Here is a 21,506-nt window from a genome sequence, read left to right on the forward strand (position 1 = left end):
AGGGATCCAACTAGATGTTGCATCTGATGTGCCCCATTTTCCCAGTGAGGACACTGACCTTGCATAACAGAGCTGCCTTGGTTGTGTAACTGTCTGAAATTCTGTTACTCTATTAAGTTCTGGCTTGGTCTTCATTTTCTCTTCTTTTCTCTTTGTCTTCCACTGTACGAAATGAACTTTGTATGCAACTAAAGAGGTCCTCTGTTTCCACATTTGGCTTTCAATTGTCTGGTACTTGCCCTCAGCTGTTTATTATCCTTCTGTAGGCATCAATGACACTTAGAAAAGCCATCCAATCTCATCGCCCTACAGCTACTGTCTCCTCTCTACATGGATATGTAGTGGTAACAGGAGTCCAGCTCTCCAAAATACAACATATCATTTCACCTAATACTTGAGATTCTGTGTATATTAAAAAAAGACCTGTTGCATCAATCCATTAGATGCCTAATATTATCTAAAGAAAAAAGGCCATTTAAGATTATTTTTTAATTTAGTAAGAGTTAAAAATTTTTTCACCCTTGAAGTCTGTTTGCTCTAAACCCTCCTACAAGTTAGTCCAAGTTAGAAGAATCATGTTCAGGAATCCAAGAAACCCAGAGAGAAAAACACAATCACACAAGCCATTCACCAATGACAAAGGAGTCAGCAAACTGTTGGAAAACAGAGCTTGTAATAATGAAAAAAGGACAGAGTTTGTAACCAATCACTTATTTTCTTTTAAAAACACAAAACCACATTAACTTTTTGCTTTATACAACCATCTAGAAACTATAAAACAGTACCACATTGTGCATTTAACCTACTTATCAAGAAGGGAACTCCACACGTCGTAAGAATTCTACCCATATAAGGAAAAAGGAGACAGCTAATAGCATAGTCACAGATACAACATGAGTCCAAGCAAGCATCAATTCTTTGACGTCACCTTTTCCATTTACCAGAGTGGAGAGAGTAAGAAAGAAAGCAAGGGCGAAAAAAGAGGGAAAGAAGCACCCACAGAGAACTAATCACATTCCAGTTACTTTTGACAACTATAGCTCAGGGTTTCATAGATAGTATCATTTGACCAACACAATGTGGTAGGGGGTGAAGGAAACATGACTAGAGGGAGAGGGTTTGAAAAGACAGATACATTTTACACCCTATTCCCCTCCTAAATAGTCTTGATACAAGCTTCTGTGCTAATCCAGAATATAGCAAGAAATTAATCTTAACAATGTGATAAAGCTTGAATTCTGCTTTTTTTTGCAAATGTGAGTGGCTCACAATTTTACTTTACAGTTCAAAAGAATAACAATGTCATGACCAATTACAGGATTCTTTCAGGATTCCTTACAATCTTTCTCCCTATTCCCACCATGCTGGTGTTGCCACAGGACAATCAGGGACATTTGGGTAGGAACTTCAGGAAGTTTCGGTAGTTAAGATGGAATCCTTGCTTTTTCTTAGAAGTCCACACCTTTCTGGTACTAAGTCTCCCCTCTGATTTGCGGTTGTACAGAGGAAAGGAAATAGAACTAAGGTAATATGGTGGAAGTTTAGTCAAGTAACTGGTTTGAAGGTATACAAGATGAGACTGTAATTAGCAGACACACTAAATCCAAGGCAAACAATTGGTTATTTGATTGTCCTCCTTAGGTTGATGGCACCATAAAAAACTGAAGGTGGCTTTGATATACTAATAAAATAAACCAAAGGTCTGCCACAAGGAAACATACTTTAGATGAAAATTAGTATAATGTTTCTCTTCACTTCAGGGGAAACTCTCATCTTGTCCCTCTCACTTCCTCTTCCACCATAAGTATGCAAGTATATTCTGGAAGATTCTTAAGGGGCAACTCAGCTATCATAGTTTTGCCAACTCATGTAAGAAAGGCCATTATGAACTGTACCAATCAGCAGGCTCATCTCCAATCCCAGGCAAACCTCTCATCACTTAAATTAAGCTCTTCCCAATCTAATGAGATTAACTTTTTCATGTTTGGTGAGTAGATGTGGTTTAATGCCAGTTAAATTATTGGTTTGTAGCACTGACCATTACAAATGTCTTATGCTCTAATATAATCAATTCTATCCCACATTATCACTGTGCTCTGACACTGTATATATAGATTGAAAATATAAGGCAGAAAGTTAGCTTTTAAGATTTACTACCAAGATGGACACCTGAAATGCAGAAATGTGTTAAGTAATTTATAAAATCTCATTTTAACTCTAACGCTCCTAATCATCATAATCAAGAAATAAAATTTAGATGCATCATAAAATGAACTAAGCTGGTAAATTTGATTCTTCTTCACCATTTTCTCAAGTTCTACCATAATTTGTATTGTCTTAACCTAGTGACTACAGATCTTATATGTAATGATGCTGGCTTTTTTATTAGGTTTGAGAAAACTGACGATTTTGTAGTTGAAAAGGCCATAGATTGAACTTTTTTTTTTTTGAATCTGAGAAGCAATCTTAATTTAAAAAATTTAAATATGCTATATAGCAAGAAGTACTTATTTTCCAAGACAGGCAACTTTCATGCAAATTAAGGAGAATCATAATCTGAAATCTGTTTATCAAAGCGTAATCACTTCAGAGAATAAGTTTTTGAATAAAATAATGCCATGGATATGGTTATTTTCTAAATTATTTTCCTTAGACTAATAAATTTTCAGTTATTGCTTAGAAAATTGCATTTGGGCATAAAGAACCATTTCTTGAATAATGCAAAATAATGAAAAATGATGGGAAAATAAAGGCAGGTCTCTACCAGCAACATAACCACTGAGAGGAGAAACAGCGAGGCATCACCAATGCCACTGAGCTCACACACTTTCCTAACTGTCCTGCTTCTTGCTGCCAGGATCCAACATCTTCCTGCTCCTCTCTGCTATCTCCACAATTATTTTATTTTTCTTCAACTAAATGTCTGTTAATCTGATGCCTGTACAACTCAGTGATGTCACTTTTTTTTATTCTTAACTTGTTTTACTTCACTTGTTAAGAAAGGATGAACTGCTTTCTCATTATCATGAATGTACGTTGACCAAACCATGGTGAAAGGATACCATATATCCACAACTTACTTCCGGTAAAATCTTGTTAAAATCTTAAAACTCTCATGTTGAAAATTTGGGGGAGTAATGGATCCTAGGGACTAGGTCCTTCTTTAAGGGTCCATATAGGTTACTGATGAGGTGTCAGGCATTCTCTCACATCATTGCTGCTGAATCTGAAGTTAAGCAGCTTTCTTAAGAAAAATGAGATACTAGGAAAATAAGTTGTTTATGGGTTTTCAACTTCTTTCCAAATTTAAAAATTACCATTATAACCCAATTAACAATGACTTAATTTTTGATCATTTTATTGTCTCTCTGTATGGCATGAAACCATCAACTATTCATTCCATTCTAATGGCATAGGCAGGCTTAAGTATAGGTGCATACTTGTGAGTAGAAAATAAGCCATTTTTTCTGGGTCTTCCAATTTCTTTACACATGTCAACGAACTTTATTCTTTTATTTATACTTCCTTTTCATTCCTTTGGGGAGTATTTAAACTGATGACATAAATTGATTCTCAAATAAAAATAAAACTAGAATTTCCAAACCTAAAATCAGATAAAGTTTTACCTTTGGTTAGATTGCTGCTCCTTTAAAATGACCCTGTGATATTAATTTCCTAAGAGTTCTAAGAGTTTCAGTGTACAGACGTCTCCAATAAAATATTAGGTAGGACACAGCATTGGCAACTGCTAGGGCATTTAAATTTAGAAGAGAAAAATGTACGTTGCCTTTTTTTTCAAAGAAAAAAATTTAAATGTATATTCTGTCTCCCAAACTCTTCCTCTTGATGAGGAATAGCCCTCTTTTCTCTTTACAGCTTTAGGAGGAAAATGAAGCTGTGTGTTTCAATACTTATTTGAGCATCTGTCATGGTAAGCTGAAAGTTACAGAAATCTTATCATTCTTGAATAGACTATGCTTATAGGACAAACATATCAGAAAAGAATTCTAACATTGTATTGTCTATGAAAAAATAATACTGATTAGGGCCTAGGATCGTAACAGTTGAAAAAAGACCAAATTGGCCGTAGGATACACTGAAATAAAAACACTGGGGAGTTCAAATACCAAAAGTCAACTGCAAGACTTCATGTGTGTCATTATATAGTTTTACTAATAATAGAAAATGAAGTTGACAATTCAAATTGCTCTGGATACACATTAATTAGTACCACCAGTTTTATTTGTACAAGAAATGACTGGTCCACTGGACTTATCTAACTCAGTAATAATTACTGTTATTTCTCGACAGACCAGTGATATTTCCCCCATAGTTTTAAAGTACAAAAACAAAATAGAAAAAAAAAAAAAATCCCAAGTATAAATAATGCAACCTTTAATCTATTATGGGTCACTAAATTGTTACCACTGATTATGATGATTCAATTTATTTAAACTAAAAAAAAAAAAAAAAAAAAAAAAAAAAAAGAGAGAGAGAGAGAGAGAGGTAATTAAACTATTCCGCTTCAGTTTTTGGGCCAACAAACATTGCTTGGCAAAACATAAAAAAACAACAAAAGCCAAAAATTTGTATGATTTTTCAGAAAAAAATCTCAATTTGGAAAGGGAAAAAATTTGGAAGTTTATCAGAATAAATCTGGAATAAACTCCTTTGGAAACGAACTATTTGTCAGTTAACAAATAGTGGATGGAATTTTGGCAGTAACAGTTGACTTGAATATAACCTACTGGATCACGACAGGTATGAGTGAAGACCTACAATACATGGCAGAAGGGCAGATGACAAAAGGGGCTTATTAATGGGTAACACCCACGTGTTTAAGACTAAGGAAGTGATAACAGCTCGTTTGTCTCTCGTCAAAACGACAGAAGTAATTTACTTTCACGAATCCACTGATGTTGATGCTGGAATCTTCAACTGGATCTAGCCGGATGGGAGGATTAAAACACACTTCACTTTTTCCTGGAATTTATATTAATTTTGATAGATAACAAAATGCTCAATTTAGTGCCAACCACATTTAGGAAAGTAAAATCCTTTAAGGTTGGGGCTTATTTGGATGATTTAGGAAAACAGGAAAGAAATTAGACAAGGAAGTAAAAATGGGCATTGTGCACAAACCATGAGAGCCTGAAATGTCTAAGAAATGTATTTTTTGTTTATGACCCAAGTTTAGACCCCCAAAATCTTAAAAGCAGGCTTTCTCTCACAGGAGGGCATGAAATACAATATTTATCCTTTAAAACTGCTGGGAGAAATGGCTGCTAAGGTCTGTTTTATTAATGTAATGTGAAAGAGGAAGGATTATTTGTTCTTTGCTCTCAAATATACGGTTTCCCCAAGACAGACTTTCAATTTGATCAAATTTTGGCTAAAGTAGTGAGTCCAGATGAAAAAATATCCAACAAAAGTGTAGGCAGTCTCTGAAATAGCTTTATCTTCTAACTCAGAGTTAGGAAAGGTTTCAATTACCCTAAATGCTGAAGCTTAATAAGGCATAACTTCAGTTGTTATGGTTGGAGTATGGGCAAATATATTCCACATCTGTTCCTTAAACAAAAAAGTATCAGACCTCTTAAAAAATGTCAACCAGTTGTGTGGAAGTATATAGATGCTTTGTTAGGAGAGACATGCTCAGGATTCTAAAGCAGCAGCAACGTAAAAACTCAGTAATAAAACTTTGGCTTAAAATTAAAAAAAAAAAAAAAAAAAAGAAAGAAAAATCAAAGTCAAAGTGGTGCAAGTTATCTCGTGAAAGAGGTATTGCGGACTAAACCCTCAAATGCGGTCCAACATTAGTTTCCCCTGTCTTCTTTCACTGTTACCACCTTCATTGCACAGGAGTTATATCATTCTTTTATGGTTAAGTTTCATAAATAATGAGAAAACTATATGCAACAAATACATCATATTTCCCACCCACCCAGCAACCCTCCCCAAAATAAGAAAAGTTACATCAAATTAAAAAGTAGCTTCGTGAATGAAGGTACTGCTCTAAGTTGCACTTTCCCTGCAAGTGCAGCCAGTGCTTTTGCGCTGGGTATGAAGGAAAGGAAAAAATTCTCCACATAAACGGACAAAAAAGTTAAAAACCAATGTCCGGTTTCAACCAGTCAAAACCGGGCCAAGCGGAAGCCGAGGTATCTCGGTACCGTCCCATCAGAGGGTCCTTGCAATGCCTGTTCTTCATCCTGATAGGTATCTGTGTCCTTGTGATTGTAAACAATCCATAAGATACTATGGTTTTGTTCCTTAAAATGTCCTCTGATTGGCAAAATGAAGTAAATATTTGTTTTAAAAATAGAAAATGAAAATTAAACCAGAAGAAAAGAAAAGAAACACAGTGAGCTTGTTTGGAGTCCATAGGATCCGATCTGGAAGAGCTCGGAAAATGTGTTATGTGTCTTCTCCTGTTTTCGGCTGGAAAGGTACCAGAGGTTGCGTTGGTCGAAGAAAGAATTGTAGAGTAGGAAAACCAAAGATGTTAAACTAGACCAGAGGCTTCAAGTGTTAGCTTCATCATCTGTGTCTTCTATCAATACCTTAGTGTCACGAGCCTTGGATCTAGGGAGAAAAAAAGCACATAGTCCATTATTAAAATACAACCATGTCATGGTATTGGATACATTTCCAATCTTACCACCATTAAAAACACATTGTAGGGGCGCCTGGGTGGCTCACTAGGTTAAGTGTCTGACTTCAGTTCAGGTCACAATCTCACAGTTCATGAGTTCGAGCCCCACATTGGGCTCTATGCTGACAGCTCTGAGCCTGGAGCCTGCTTCAGATTCTGTGTCTCCTTTCTCTCTCTCTCCCCCGCCTGCTCTCTCTCTCTGCTCTTTCTCAAAAAATAAACAAACATTAAAAAAAATACATTGTAAAAGGGCATTATATACTGCACCAGATGGACTATTCTTGGAGTTTCATATTCAGTTTCAGGTATTATTGGAAAAACATTGAGAAAATAGACTGCAACCAGAGGAAGGTAAAAAGAAAAATGGCAGGTCATGTGCAACAGAGAGAGAAATTATCCAAAATGAGAAGATCTGAGTTGATCAGCCATAAAAAAAATAATGAAATCTTACCATTTGCAACAACATGGATGGACCTAGAGGGTATGATGCTAAGTGAAATAAATCAGAGAAAGACAAATACCATATGATTTCACTCACATATGGAATTTAAGAAACAAAACAAGTGAACAATGTAAAAAAAAAAAAAAAGAACACAAACAAAAAAAACAGACTCTTACATATAGAGAACAAACTGCTGATTGCCAGAGAGGAGGTGGGTGGAAGGAGGGGTGAGATAGATAAAGGGGATTAAGAGTACACTTATTGTGATGAGTGCTGAGTAATGCATGGAAATGCTGAATCACTATATTGTACACCTGAAACTAATATAACACTGTATGCTTATACTTGAATAAAAATAAAAGGAAAAGACCTGAGTTTGAGTATTGACTCTGTATGATGTAACTTTTGGAGTGTTAATTTTCATCTCTGTAAAGCAGGAATAATAATACCTATTTATATAATAGTACTTTTACCTCATAGAGATAGTGTCAATATCAAGTGAGAAAATGGATGAAATAAACATCAGCAAAGTATTAAACAAATTATGATGAGGTTGATAGAAATACTGCCATTTGAGGTACACACGAAACAAGGTGAGTAAGCCAGCAAAAGAGAAGACCTAAGGAAAGGCATGACATTTGTCTCCAAAAAGTTGACTAAGTATAATGTAGAAGAGGGAGGAAGTTATGTTAGAAAGTTATGTTAGAACTAGCATCAACTGGTTGAAGTTACTGTGAAGCATATTTCAGCCCAACATAAGCTATTAGCCACAATAACCATCCAATAATAAAATCAGGTGCCCCATCTACATAAACTTCATTATCATTGACAACTGTCAATCAGCATATGATGACCATCTCATCAGGATGCATTAGAAGAGATTCTTCTACTAGATGAAAAGTGGGATAAGATAATGTTAAGATACTTTTAAATTCATTAGTCCTATGAGGTACAAGCGGTACTTTGTGAAGTGGGTATTATTACTCCCACTTGACAGAGGTGGAAAACTGACATTCAAAAAGGTAAAGAGTGTGTGCTAAAGGTTGCGTGAGTCACAAAGTCTGTACTCAAATTCAGAATTTATTTTAGATTCTCTGCTCTCTCCATTTCACATAACCTGTTCCATTGTTTTTTAAGTTTTTATTTATTTTAGGGAGAGCGAGAGAGCATAAGTGGGAGGAGGGACACAGGGGGAGACAGAATCCTAAGCAAGCTCCACAGTCAGTGAGGAACCTGATCTCACGAACCAGGAGATCAACCTGAACTGAAAACAAGAGTGGATGCTTAACCGAGTGTGCCACCCAAGTGCCCCTCTGTTCCATTGTTTTAAACATCTTCTGGTTGCAATCTAATATCTCAGTGTTTTTCCACTTAACACCTGAAACTGAACGTAGTAATCTAGTGCCAAAAAGCTTCCTGGTTTCTGAAGCAGAAATAACATATGTTTAGACTGCCCTCTGCTGGTGACTAATAAGGATCAGCCATCCACATTTAGTAGCTCAATGAGACAACTGCCTAGTCCTCCAGTTCTTTTCAGCACTTACCCTGCTGACCCCACCTACCAACCCCTAGTGCCCCTCCTCCTGCTTCAAACTCTACTTCCTCACTATAATCGTATCATGCTTTGTTTTGATGTTCTTCCCACTCACCTCCCTGGCCATTCCTTTCCCAATCCTTTACTTCTTTTTTCTCTTGCCCGTGTTTCCTCAGGCTTAGCTTCCTGTTTTCTGCCCTTCTTTTCTGTACTTTGTCTTCTTCAGAGAACTTCCAAATTCTATTTGAAGCCTGAGCAATTTGTACTCTGCCCCCTTCTACCTATGGGTTACTATTACCACCTCCTATTTTTTTTTTTTTTACTTCCTCTAAAACATCTCCTTCTATTATTTTTAGTCCTACTGTAAAGCATCCTGACCCAAGTCCTCAATGTCTGATATGTAAGAATACTGCAGTGGCCTTCCAGTTGGTATTCTGGCCTTTAGTGTCCCCTTTCCCAACATATTTTGAAAAGTGCCATTAAAACTCATGAAAATACTACTTTCCTGTCATTCTTTCATGAAAAAAATTCTCTGACTCCTTCCTGCCTATAGGATCAAGCTTGTTTTTTCCAGCCTTTTACAATTATACTTCATCTATTTGGCTAAATTTTCTTACTCTAGTTCTAGTCACATGGCTTTTCCCTCTGCCCCTCATTTCTACCCTTATGTCTTCATCCTGTGCCTCTGGCCTAGTCAAGCACTCTCTTATCCTTTAGAAAACTGCTCATGCTCAACATCATTCCCATCCACTGTGAAATCTCTAGATTCCAAATGCAGCCACAATATATTCTACATTATTGTTTCTTTTAGGATCATACAAAGTTAATGACTTATAAAAATACTGCTGTGGGTATTTAGTAAGAAAATAAACACAATGGCTTATATTTATATAAGCTATTCATATATAAGAGCTCTTTCTGTGAGGAAACTGGTCTAAATCCCATCATAACCACTCTATAAGCAGGGGCCATATTCATTTCAATTTTTTGATGAAAGATAATGCAGAGGAATTAAAATGGTTGAATGCCAGTAAATTCATGTGGTTCAACCTGATACCATCTTAGCTTAATTGTTAACCAGTACTAACACCTGAAGGAAATTCGTTTCAGAAAAGCGGAAGCCATACATACTGAGAAGCGAGGCGAGGCCGGCGCAGGGATATGCTCTGGCTATACTTCCACGGACGGTTTTTCTGGCGGTTTCGTACCCCATCATCCTGGTCCATCATCTGTTCTAGGAGTGTCTGGTCATCTGCATTCAGAGGAGCCACAGAAATGTCCCGCACGGCACGGAATTCACCACAGTTATTCAGATGTTCATTCTCCAGGCGGAAGAAGTTCCACACAAATCGCCTTAGCAAAATAGGGTAGGTAGGTAAATTACTTATAAAATTTGAACATACTGTTGTAACCTGTAAACCTCCCAGTGTATCAAGTGTCCATTCAAGAAACAAAAACAAGGAATTAAAGGTTAGAATATTAAAACAGGAAAAGATGGTGTGGTGGGGAGGGAATAAGAATGACATAGACAAAAGGAAAATTCCAAGGGGGAAAATACAGCAGCGGGATGGCTATGTGTCTGCAGTTCAAGGCAGAGTCTAGGGCTGGAGACTGCATAAAGACAGTTATTTCAAGTCATGGGATTAAGAATAATGTAAGTGGAGGAAAGAAGAGGGCAGAGGATTCAACCATGGAACACTCCCAACATTCATAATTTGGGAAGAGGAAGAAGAACCAGTAAAGGAGTTAAGAAGGAATAGCCAGGGAGACATAGGAGTTTGGCTTCTGAGAAATGACGTGAAAAAAGTAAAGTAAGGTCAGCACCAAGAACAGATACTGGATTTAGCAAAACAAAGAGGCAGTATGATACAAGAGCATAGATTCTGAAAGACTGTCTAGATTCGAATCATGACTCCATCATTTCCTAGGTGTAACGACCTTGGATGAGTTACTTAACCTATGCTTCAGTGTCATGAGTAACGTGGGACAGTAACAGTATCTACCTCAGAAGATTGTTCTGAGGAGTCAATAAGCTGATACACATAAAGGGCTCAGAACAGTGCCAGGCACATAGTGGGCAATACATGTTTGCTGCTATTGTTATTATTACTGTTATTATTAACACAAGATTATTAACACAAGCAATTTAGTTTGAGTATTGGGAAAAAAGACGAGTTGAATTAAAGGGAGAATAGGGGAGGAGTGTGAGAGCGGAGACAGCAAGTACAGACATCTTTTGAAGAGTTTTGTTGTAAAGGAGACAGAAATGGGCATGAATTGGAGGAGGAAAGTAGATTCAAAGGAGGCTCCTTGCTTTTGTTTTAAATGGGTGATAGAACATCTGAGTCTATTATTAAGCAGATAATTTTAAAGGAAAAATGAAATAAGAACCTCAAAAAGGAATTTTTTTTTATCTATAAAAAAATTTTTTTTTTCAATTTATAAAGCAGCATCATATGTGGAAGAGAAAGAACTGGGAAGGGAGTAGGTCTTGTAGTGATGGAGAGTTTCAGGTCCTAGACCTAGAGATTTGGGAAAATGAAGAAGAGGGGTTGACACATGGTTTGGAGAAAGTACTGACAGCAGCAAGCACAGTTTCCAGACGCTGTCTTATTTTATCAGACCACCCTGATAGATGTGCCCATCCTGACTCAGAGGAATGCTATACACGTCTGCAAATATCTTTATTTCATTTTCACTTGTGAAAGGTATTTTCAGTGTATAAAGAGTTCTAGGTAGGCAATTGTTTTCTTTCAGCACACTGAAAATATCATTTTATACTTTCTTTAAGTAGGCTCCATGACCAGCATGGAGCCCAATGTGGGGCTTTTACTTATGACCCTGGGATCAAGACCTGAGCTGAGCTCAAGAGTCAGGTGCTTAACTGAGCCACCCAGGGGCTTCTGAAAATATCATTTTAATGACTTCTGGTTTTCATTGTTACTTTTGAGAAGTCAGCTATTAAACTGCCACTTCTTTGACGATAATCCTTTTTTTTAAAAAGGATTTGACGATAATCCTTTTTAAAAAAAATAAGCATTTTAATTCAAGTATACTATAGATATACAAAAGTGTGCAAATTATTAAGTGTGCAACCTGGTTATTATAAAGTGGTCACACTTTATAATTACCACTCAGAAATTAAAAAAATATAACATTATCACACCCCCAAAGCTGCCTTTATGGTGCTGTCCTATGTTCTAGAAAGTTTACTGATTTACCTTTCTTATTGATTTATCTTTCTTATTCATTCACTCATTCATTTATTTCTAATGTTTACTTATTTTTGAGAGAGAGACAGGAGGCAGAGAGAGAGAGAGAGAGAAAGAGAGAGAGAGAGACAGAGCACCCAAAGTGGGCTCTGTTGCTGACAGGGGAGAGCCCAATGGCAGGGCTTGAACTCACAAACTGTGAGATCACGACCTGAGTCAAAGTCAAATGCTTAATCTGACTGAGCCACCCAGGTGCCCCATACCTTTCATATTTAGTTCTGCAATGGAATAGATTTTGTATACAGTATGCGGTGAGAGTCAAGATTCATTTTCCCCCCATATGGATAGCCAGCTCAGTTGATTCAATATCACTTACTAAAGAACCTCTTTTTCTCCACTATTATTTAGTCACTTTTGTCATAAATCAGGTAATGCCGATGTATGTGTGGAACTGTTTCAGGACTCCCTATTCTGTTCCAGTGGACTATTTGTCTATTCTGTCACTAACACTAGACACTATTTTAATTACAGTGGCTACATAGGAAGTCTTGATATTTGAGAGTATAAGTCCTATAACTTTTTTCTTTTCAGCATAGTCTTGGCTACTCTTTTTTTTTTTTTTTTTTTAATGTTTATTCATTTTTGAGAGGCAGAGACAGAACATGAGCAGGGGAGGGGCAGAGAGAGAGGGAAAAACAGAATCTGAAGCAGGCTCCAGGCTCTGAGTTGTCAGCAGAGAGCCTGACGTGGGGCTCAAACTCATGAACCACGAGATCATGACCTGAGCTGAGGTTGGATGCTCAACCAACTGAGTCACCCAAGTGCCCCTAGTCTTGGCTATTCTTGATCCTTACTGTTTCCATGTAAATTATAGAACTGGCTTATCAATTTTCATACACATAATCATTCATTAAATTTATTCCTAGGTATTTGATATATTCTGATGCAACTCACAGTGGTATGTTTGTTAAAATTTCATTTTCTAGTTGTTTAGGACTGTTTGTTAGGGCATTACATTTTTATTTATATTAACCTTATATTCAGGGACATAGCTATGCTTATTTTAAAGGTTTTGTGTAAATTCTTTTGAATTTTCTGCATATGCAATCATGTCATGGGTGAGTAATTAGTTTTATTTTTTCCTTTTTAATTCTTATACTGTCTCCCCAATGCACTACCTATATTTTCAGTATGATGTTAAAAACAAGTAACAACAGGCATAATAATCTCATTCCTGATCTCAAGGGAGAGCTTACAGTGTCTTCCCATTAAATATGGCCTTATTTATGTTTTTTGTAGATAATCTTTAAATTATTTATGAACAAGTATTGACTTTTCTCAGTATTGTTTCTACATATCTGAAGATTTTTCTCCCTTTATTCTGTTAATGTGGTGAGTTAACACAGATTAATTTTTAAATGTTAGTGATTTTTGCATATTAAATCTCACATTCCTAGAATGAAACTAACTTGTGATGTACTATGCTATGATGTACTATGCTTTTTATATACTGTTGGATTCACTAGCTAATATTTTCTTCAGGAGTTTTGCATTTCTTTACAAGAGACAGACTGGTCTTCCTTGGAATGTCCTCCTAGGTTTAGAGATCAAAGCCATGCTGGTTGGACAAAATGGAACTGGGAAGTGTTCCTTTTATCGCCTCTTTTCTCTGGAAGAGTTTTGTGTAAAACTGGTAACATTTCCTCATATTTCTGGAGGAATTCCTTGGGCTTACCATTTTCCTCATGAGAAGAAGTTTAATATGAATATAATTTCTTTAATAGATACAAGCCTATCAAATTTTCTATTTTATTGGTTTTGATAAACAGTGCTTCTCAAGGAATTTGTCCATTCCATGTCAATTTTTAAGGTTTATTTATTATTTTTGAGAGACAGAGGGAGACACAGAATCTGAAGCAGGCTCCACGTTCTGAGCTGTTGGCAGAGAGCCTGACATGGGACTGAAACCCATGAACTGAGAGATCATGACCTGAGACAAAGTCGGACACCTAACCAACTGAGCCACCCAGGTACTCCTCCATGTAAATTTTTTAACTTACTGGCATAAAATATATCTTGAGGATTTTTGTTATTTGTAATTTGTGCGTTCTTTCCTTTTTTGCTTAATCATTCATGTTTAGGGGTGCCTGGGTAGCTCAGTCGGTTGAGTGTCCGACTCTTGGTTTTGGCTCAGGTCATGACTTCATAGTTTGTGGGATCAAGCCCCACTTTGGGCTCTGTGTTGACAGTGTGGACCCTGCTTGGGATTCTATCTCTCCCTCTTTCTCTGCCCCTACCCTGCTGGCACTCTCTCTCTCTCAAAATAAAAATAAACATTAAGAAAAAAGTCATGTTTAGATATTTATCAATTTTATTCGTCTTTTTAAAGAACTAACTTTGGCTTGTTAATTTTCTCGACTTTGTTTTCTATTCCATTAATTTCTGTTCTTTATGTTTCCTTCCTTCTACTTTCGTTTGGGTTTGATTTGCTGTTTTAAAATCTTCTTGAAGCCAAAGCATAAGAGACTTTTAAAAACTGAGAACTGAGGGTTGATGGGGGGTGGGAGGGAGGGGTGGGTGGGTGATGGGTATTAAGGAGGGCACCTTTTGGGATGAGCACTGAGTGTTGTATGGAAACCAATTTGACAATAAACTTCATAAAAAAAAAATCTTCTTGAAGCTGTATATTTTTCCAATGTATACACTTAAAGCTATACATTGCCTTCTAAGCATGGCTTTAGCTGCATTTTCTTCTGTCACATTATCAGTTTCATTATGTTTAAAATATTTTAAAATTTCCATTACAATTTCAACTTTGACCCCTGGGTTATTTAGTCATGTATTGCTTGATTTCTATACATTTGGGAATTTTCAGTTATCTTTTTGTGATTTCAGTCCTCTGAAATTTGTTGAAACTTACTTTACGGCCTAGCATGCGATTAATTTTGGTAAATGTTCTACATGCAAATAAAAGAATGTGTATTTAGTAGTTGAATGCAGTGCTCCATATATGTCAATTAGGTCAAGTTGGTTAATTAAACTATTACTGAGAAAAGTATGTTAAAATCTTCCCCTAAAATTGTAAATTCACCTACTTCTATTTTTTACCAATGTCAGTTTTTGTTTTTTTTTTTTTAACATATTTTTAGGCTATGTTATTAGGTGCATACAAAATTGCTAGGTTTGGCAAATATACTTAGTGCAAAATTAGCTTTAGTGCTTTGCTTACCTTTAGGGTATCTGCTTTTACTTAGATTTTGGGCTATCTTGTTAGATTACCGATGTTTTTAGGAAGGTTTAAAAAACAATTCCTCTGGAATTTTTATTATTTCCAGTGAGAAGGCTGCCTCCTGAATAACCCAGAATGCCAAATTGCAAATAATGATTCTCAAAAGATTTTTATTTTAATTTCTAAGACTTTTTTTTTTTTAAGAGAGAAAGAGAGAGAGAGAGAGAGAGCAAGTGGGGGAGAGGGACAGAGGGTTAGAGAGAGGGAATTTTAGACAGGCTCTATGCTCAGTGTGGAGCCAGACATAGGGCTCAATCCCACGACCCTGGGATCATGACCTGAGCCAAAATCAAGAGTCAGATACTCAACCAACTGAACCAGGCAGGCACCCGTTTTAAGACTTTTTACCTCCCAATTTGCACTCATGAACCTTCCAATGGAGCCCAATTCTAAAAAAGCTTAAAAGCCATCATTAGTAATTATTTTAACTTTCCAAGAATTAATCTTTTAGATCTTCAAGTAGGATTTCCCAACTCTGAGGCTAATGAGAAGTTTGAGAAAAGTTAGAAAATTTAAGCCTTTCAAGTATATGTTTTAATGAATTCTAATTTGTAAGTATTGGGGTTTTTTTTAGGGGACAAAACTTTGATAGACTTTTTGGTTTGCTTACCGGAAAACCTCAAGAGGAGCAAAGACAGTAGCAATGATGTCCCCAGAATGAGGCAACAATGTCATGGAGGTAATTGAGATTTGGATAGTCCAAGCAAAGCGCAGAATCACATCCTCTATGATGGCACAGTAGTAATAGGCCTGAGGAACAGTAAGCAAATTGAGTACACTTACCATTATGTTTCTCACAAATAAGCATACCTGTCACAGCACCAAGACTCACATGTCCCATCAACAAGCACAGATTAAAGAGGAAAAATGGTTTTATTTTTATTTTACTGTTTTAGAAGACCTCACCAATTTAATTTTTCTCATAAATAGTACAATATTCAAAATGAAGTTTTACTGCATTTCATTAATCACTTAACAAATACATTTTATTCTCATATTGTATACCACGCTCTCTTTTAGACCCTAGAAATATAAGCCAGATGAGATCCTTGATCTGACTGAGATTATAAAGTGTACATCATATACTAATAATGACTCAATAGCAAAAAGATTAGCAGATTCATTAACTGTTATTTGTACTTTTATTCTCAAGTTGCTTCACTCTGCATTTGAAGGAAGTTTTTTGCCTTGTTTTTTGACGTCATTAAATAAAATGAAACTTGGATATCATATACATGGTTGAATTTAAGGAATGTTCTATTTTTACATGAGAAAGACAGCATTCAATCATTTTTTTCAAGTGCTAGTACCTAGTATCTAGGCATCCAATTTTAGCTATACAAAAGTTTTAAGTATACAAACTGCCAATAGACTAGAACTATAATTCATGGATTTGCTCATTCTTAATCTCTGGATAATCAGCTCTTTAAATATATGCATTTAAAAACTGGAAACTAGAACTGCTCTGGTAACTGCTATATGACACCATAGCATTTATTTTTTTAAAAAATTAACACAGGAATACTAGTCATGTTAGAAGGCTATTAACAAAAAAAAAAAGCAGTCCCCTTGCCATCCTCTCCTCTCATTCTCTACAGACAATTTCAAAATTTGTAGCTATCTGTCCGAGGATTTATCCTCCATATTTCTAAATAATGTGTATATATTGCTATATCCTGGTTAATCAATTGTAGATATTATCCACTGCTTATTATCATAAATCTTATGAAGATTTAAACATATTTACATTTCTCTTTGTTCCTTTCCCCATCCACCAATGTAGCAATAATGCAGTTTTTTGATAAATTCACATCCAGTGAATTCATTATTAGGCCTCAATAAAGAGCTACAATTTCATGTTACTTTAAGAGTCCATCTTAAACTGATCTACAATTGACTATGTGGGGCTCATGTTACCAAAAACATGGAAGTCTTTTGGGAGGAATAACTTAACATGAGGTCATGAGACAAAGACAAGTTTTAATATGGAGATAACAAAGATACTTTCTGGACCTGGATGTGGTGCTCACTAATATGCATTGTTAATCCCTAGGAACTGATTTCAAGATTCATATAACTGTGTTCTTAAGTTTTAAATGAAGCTACACTGGACTCCACCAAAAGTTTCTTTTCCCTTTTCAAGGAGAATGAATCTTATTCCAATATTTGTCTTTTTAAAATTGAAAGGAATGTGGTGATCCAGCAGAACATTTTTCTTATAAATTTGCAAATTATAATGGAGGAAAGCATATACTTTATTTTCTAGGGTCATGAAAATATGCAGTAAGGAAACTGATTGAAAAACTCTATTCACTAATTTTATTACATAGAAACAAATAAGTTAGAACTATTTAAAAGGAGGCATGGATTGTGCTCGCTTCAGCAGCACATATACTAAAATTGGAACGATACAGAGAAGATTAGCATGGTCCCTGCGCAAGGATGACACGCAAATTAGTGAAGCGTTCCATATTTAAAAAAAAAAAAAAAAAAAAAAGGAGGCATGGATTAACATTTATATAAAGACACAAACAGTTCATCTAAGCAATCAGCACAAGAAGTAAATGTATTATATGGCTCCGTAAGACAAGAACACAAGCAGCAATAAGGCATATGCATCTGGTGAGCACAAAAGTGCCATCACTAACCTGAGCTCATGTCTGCTCTCTGACTTGCCCTTATTAACATTACTCATTTCTTTTCTTCCTTCCTTCCCTTTTTTTTTTTTTTTGAAGATTTTTTTTTTAAGTAATCTCTACACCCAACATGGGACTCGAACCTGTAACACCAAGATCAAGAATCACATGCCCCACCGACTGAGCCAGCCAGGTGTCCCCTGATTTTTTCTTCAAACGAGATTTACAAAGATATGTCTAGTACCTAGGCCATATATTCTAAATTTGCACATTGGAATTATTGCTATATCTTACATAAAAAAGATCAGTGTTAATGAATATCCTCCTTTCTGTCTTCATTTGCTTATGTGAAGTTACCCTACTCATTCTTTGTACCCACTCTCCTACCATCCATCTTCAGTCGTCACATGTGAAAACAGCCTTCCCTACTCACCAACTGAATATTACATTTTTACACACTTTTCAAAGTACAGTTTTGAGGTAGTGATGACATTTTGACATAGTATATGAAGTATTAGTAACCCAATCTATACATTCCCCCCCCCCCCCCCCATCACAGAATTTTAGAACTGGGAAAGGATCAAGAAATAATCTAATAGAAGAGAATACACTGTAGTATAGTTGCCTAAAGTTATATAGCTAGTTAGTGAGAGACCTGGGATCAGAATTCACTTACCAGGATTTCTAGTTCACTGTTTTATTTCTTTCAGTATTTGAGTAAAGACACTCTTGGTCTTTGACTTTTTAATTCAGGTCCTCCTACCCAAATACAGACAAAATCCTAAAATAATTCCTAAGGAATTATCCATATATTTCCAGACTACATTGGCACTCCACATTAACAAAAACCAGCTGAAGTAAATGAAAAGAGCAGTCTTCTTGATGCACTGAAGGAGTCAGGCACTTCCTTTCCTTTGTGCTTTCAAAGCCTTGCTCATTCAGTCAAGTTTTATTCACTGACTCCACAAATATTAAGTCTACTATATGCCAGGAACTATGCTGGGCAGTGAGGGATATGAATACCTAAGCAGATAACTGTAATACAATGTGATAATTGTTGTAACAGAAATTTGTAGAGGGTAAAATGGGATTAGGACAAATGACTAAATATGCTTGGAAAAATAGTCTTTTTAGAGACAGTAACACTTAAGCTGACTTTTTAAAAGGAGGAACAGGAGAGGATGTGGAGAAAAAGAAACTCTTGTGCACTGTTGGTGGCAATGCAATTGGTGCAACCACTGAGGAAAACAGTATGGAGAAAAAGAAACAGAAATACCATATGATTCAGTAATTCCATTACTGGGTATTTACCCAAAGAAAACAAAAACACTAATACAAAAAGATATCTGTATTCCTTTGTTTTACTGAAGAATTATTTACAACAGCCAAGATATGGAAGCAACCCAAGTATCCACTGATGATGAATGGATAAAAATGTACACACACACACACACACACACACACACGCACGCACACACACAAACACACTGGACTATAAAAAGGATGAGATAACTGTCATTTACAACAATATGAATGGACCTGAAGGTACTATGCTAAGTGAAATAAGTCAGAAGAGCAAGACAAATACCATATGATTTCACTCATGGGGACTCTAAAAAACAAATTAATAAACAAAAAGCATAAACAGACCCATAAATACACAGAACAAACTTGTAGTTGCCGGAGCGATGGGAGGTAAAGGAATGGACAAAATGGGTGAAGGGGAGTGGAAGGATACAAGCTTCCAGATAGGGAGTAAATAGGTCACTAGGATGAAAGGTACAGCATAGATCCCGGGATACAGTCAACAGGATTATAACAGTGCTACATGGTGAAGGATGGTAGCTACACTTGTGAGCATAGCGTAACATACAGGGTTGTTGAATCACTGTGTTGTACACATGAAACTAATGTAACACTCTGTCAATGATAACTTCAATTAAAAATAAATAAAATGAAAAAGGAGGAGCAAGAGTTTGCAAGGCAGACAAAAGGGAGGGAAGAGGGTATCTGAGATAGAGGGAACTACATGTCAAAATTAGGTCACAAATTTTGTAAGTTATTTATTCCTCTGTTCTAGACTCTACCACATTATAGTGCAATTTGTCTACTTACCTGTTTAACATAGGTTATGGCCTCTTGGAGAACCAGAACTTTACTTTGTTTTTATTTTCTATAGTGCCCAGCAGTTGGTAAAAACCTGACATTTTTGTTGACAGAATGCATTAGTATTTTTTGGTAATTAGTTGTTTTTTTTCTAAGTATATTAGGTTGGGATTAGGTATGTACCATAATAGGGTTTAGCTGGTGATACACTTGAGTTTTTGGGGTTTTTTAAAAAAACAAATACACACACTTTTGTACATACTTTTTGGGGGTATACAATCTCTTCCCGGAGAAAGGTGTTTTCTCCAGCATTCTTATCAAAGAGACCCCAGTCCATCTTCAGATCCCAGATGAGGGTATAGCAGGAACTGATGATACAAAACACAATCCAAAGGTAAAAGAATACCATGGTGTCTGAGTGACCTCGTTCTAAAGAAAATGGAAAAGTAAAAGAGAAAATTACTAGATTAAAGTAAAATTCTTCATTAAATAAAACTCATTTAAAAAGCAGATTCTTTCTTTATACAGCTCCATAAAGGAAGTAAGATTTTATATAAATATCCCTGGTTAGGGACACTAATAGAAGTTAAATAGTAAATCTGATTCTCCTGAAGTACAAAGTAATCACCAAGCATTTATCAAGTACATATAATTTGTACAGATGTGCATTTTTGGAGGCTGTATGCTGAATACATAAAAATCCAAATAACTGCAATAGAGGTTTTGAATATTACAAAAGATGTCATTTTAATTTTTGCCATCAGGTGGCAGGTTAGGGTCAAAGATGAGAAAAAATTATGAAACCCCACTAATAAGAAATGTATCACATGTGTTTCAACAAATTCTTACATTGTTTTTATTTTAGAACATTTCCTTGGTACACTTAGATCTTGTCAATACTTACTGTGAAGGCAACTAGATAATTTTAATTCTAGATAAAATGCCAGAAAGCAACACACTGATGAGGAATTTATCCTTAAGGACATATATAAAAGCAAATTTCTCTCATTCACAAAGCATGATATTTTTGCTTCTTTAGAGGTTGTTTATAGATACAAAATGCTGGGAACACTATAAAGTACACTAAATCAGAATAAAAATAATTTGTGTATGTACTTATATAATTTAGTATTTTTCACTCTTAAGTGCTTCATATATTCTCTAAGGAAATTCTTTGCTAAGTTTTGAGAGTCATCATGATGTTATTTGTGTTCTCTAGATGCAGGATATAGGTATACAACTACTAACATAGTCCTCAATTATCAGGAAAAAGAGGTATGAAACATCTAATTCAAAAAAGTTAAAAATTTTGGTTAGTTTCCCAAAGGCATAGAAGATAAGGATGTATCATGCCCTCACCACAATCCTTCCTATTACAATAAATTAAAGGGTGCCTTGCTGGCTGAATTGGAAGAGTATGTGACTCCTGATCTCCGGGTTGTGAATTCAAGCCCCATACTGGGTGTAGAGATTACTAAAAAAATAAATAAACTTAAAAAAATTAATTAAAATTCTTCCTACTGAAACAAGTTTTTATTAATCATTTTTATGTATTAAAGTATTACTTGAGTACAGTATGATTCAAAGGCACCCTTCAGAAATTTATATTATAGTGAGTGAAAATAGCCATTT

The 21,506-nt window shown here is 35.7% G+C and overlaps 1 protein-coding gene and 1 non-coding gene across 4 annotated transcripts in view; one reads left to right on the top strand and one right to left on the bottom strand.

The window, feature by feature from the left end:
• Positions 1-1,242: 1,242 nt before the first annotated feature.
• The window catches only part of XPR1 (xenotropic and polytropic retrovirus receptor 1), a 218,207-nt gene continuing 197,943 nt past the window's right edge, over positions 1,243-21,506 (bottom strand). For all 3 annotated transcript variants that reach the window (XM_060643796.3, XM_060643801.3, XM_060643798.3), the window contains 4 exons: positions 20,137-20,303; positions 15,743-15,882; positions 9,763-9,984; positions 1,243-6,585 (listed from right to left, as the gene is read on the bottom strand). In XM_060643796.3, the coding sequence (XP_060499779.2) occupies positions 6,525-6,585; positions 9,763-9,984; positions 15,743-15,882; positions 20,137-20,303 (590 nt within the window). In that variant the 3' untranslated portion in view covers positions 1,243-6,524. The remainder of the gene's footprint in view (positions 6,586-9,762; positions 9,985-15,742; positions 15,883-20,136; positions 20,304-21,506) is intronic.
• On the top strand, positions 17,503-17,609 carry LOC132687003 (U6 spliceosomal RNA). Its single transcript, XR_009613946.1, has one exon. It is a non-coding gene; the product is annotated as a U6 spliceosomal RNA (small nuclear RNA).

The sequence above is a fragment of the Panthera onca genome, chromosome F1 (genome assembly GCF_046562875.1).
Source record: "Panthera onca isolate mPanOnc1 chromosome F1, mPanOnc1 haplotype 2, whole genome shotgun sequence".
Lineage (NCBI taxonomy): Eukaryota > Metazoa > Chordata > Mammalia > Carnivora > Felidae > Panthera > Panthera onca.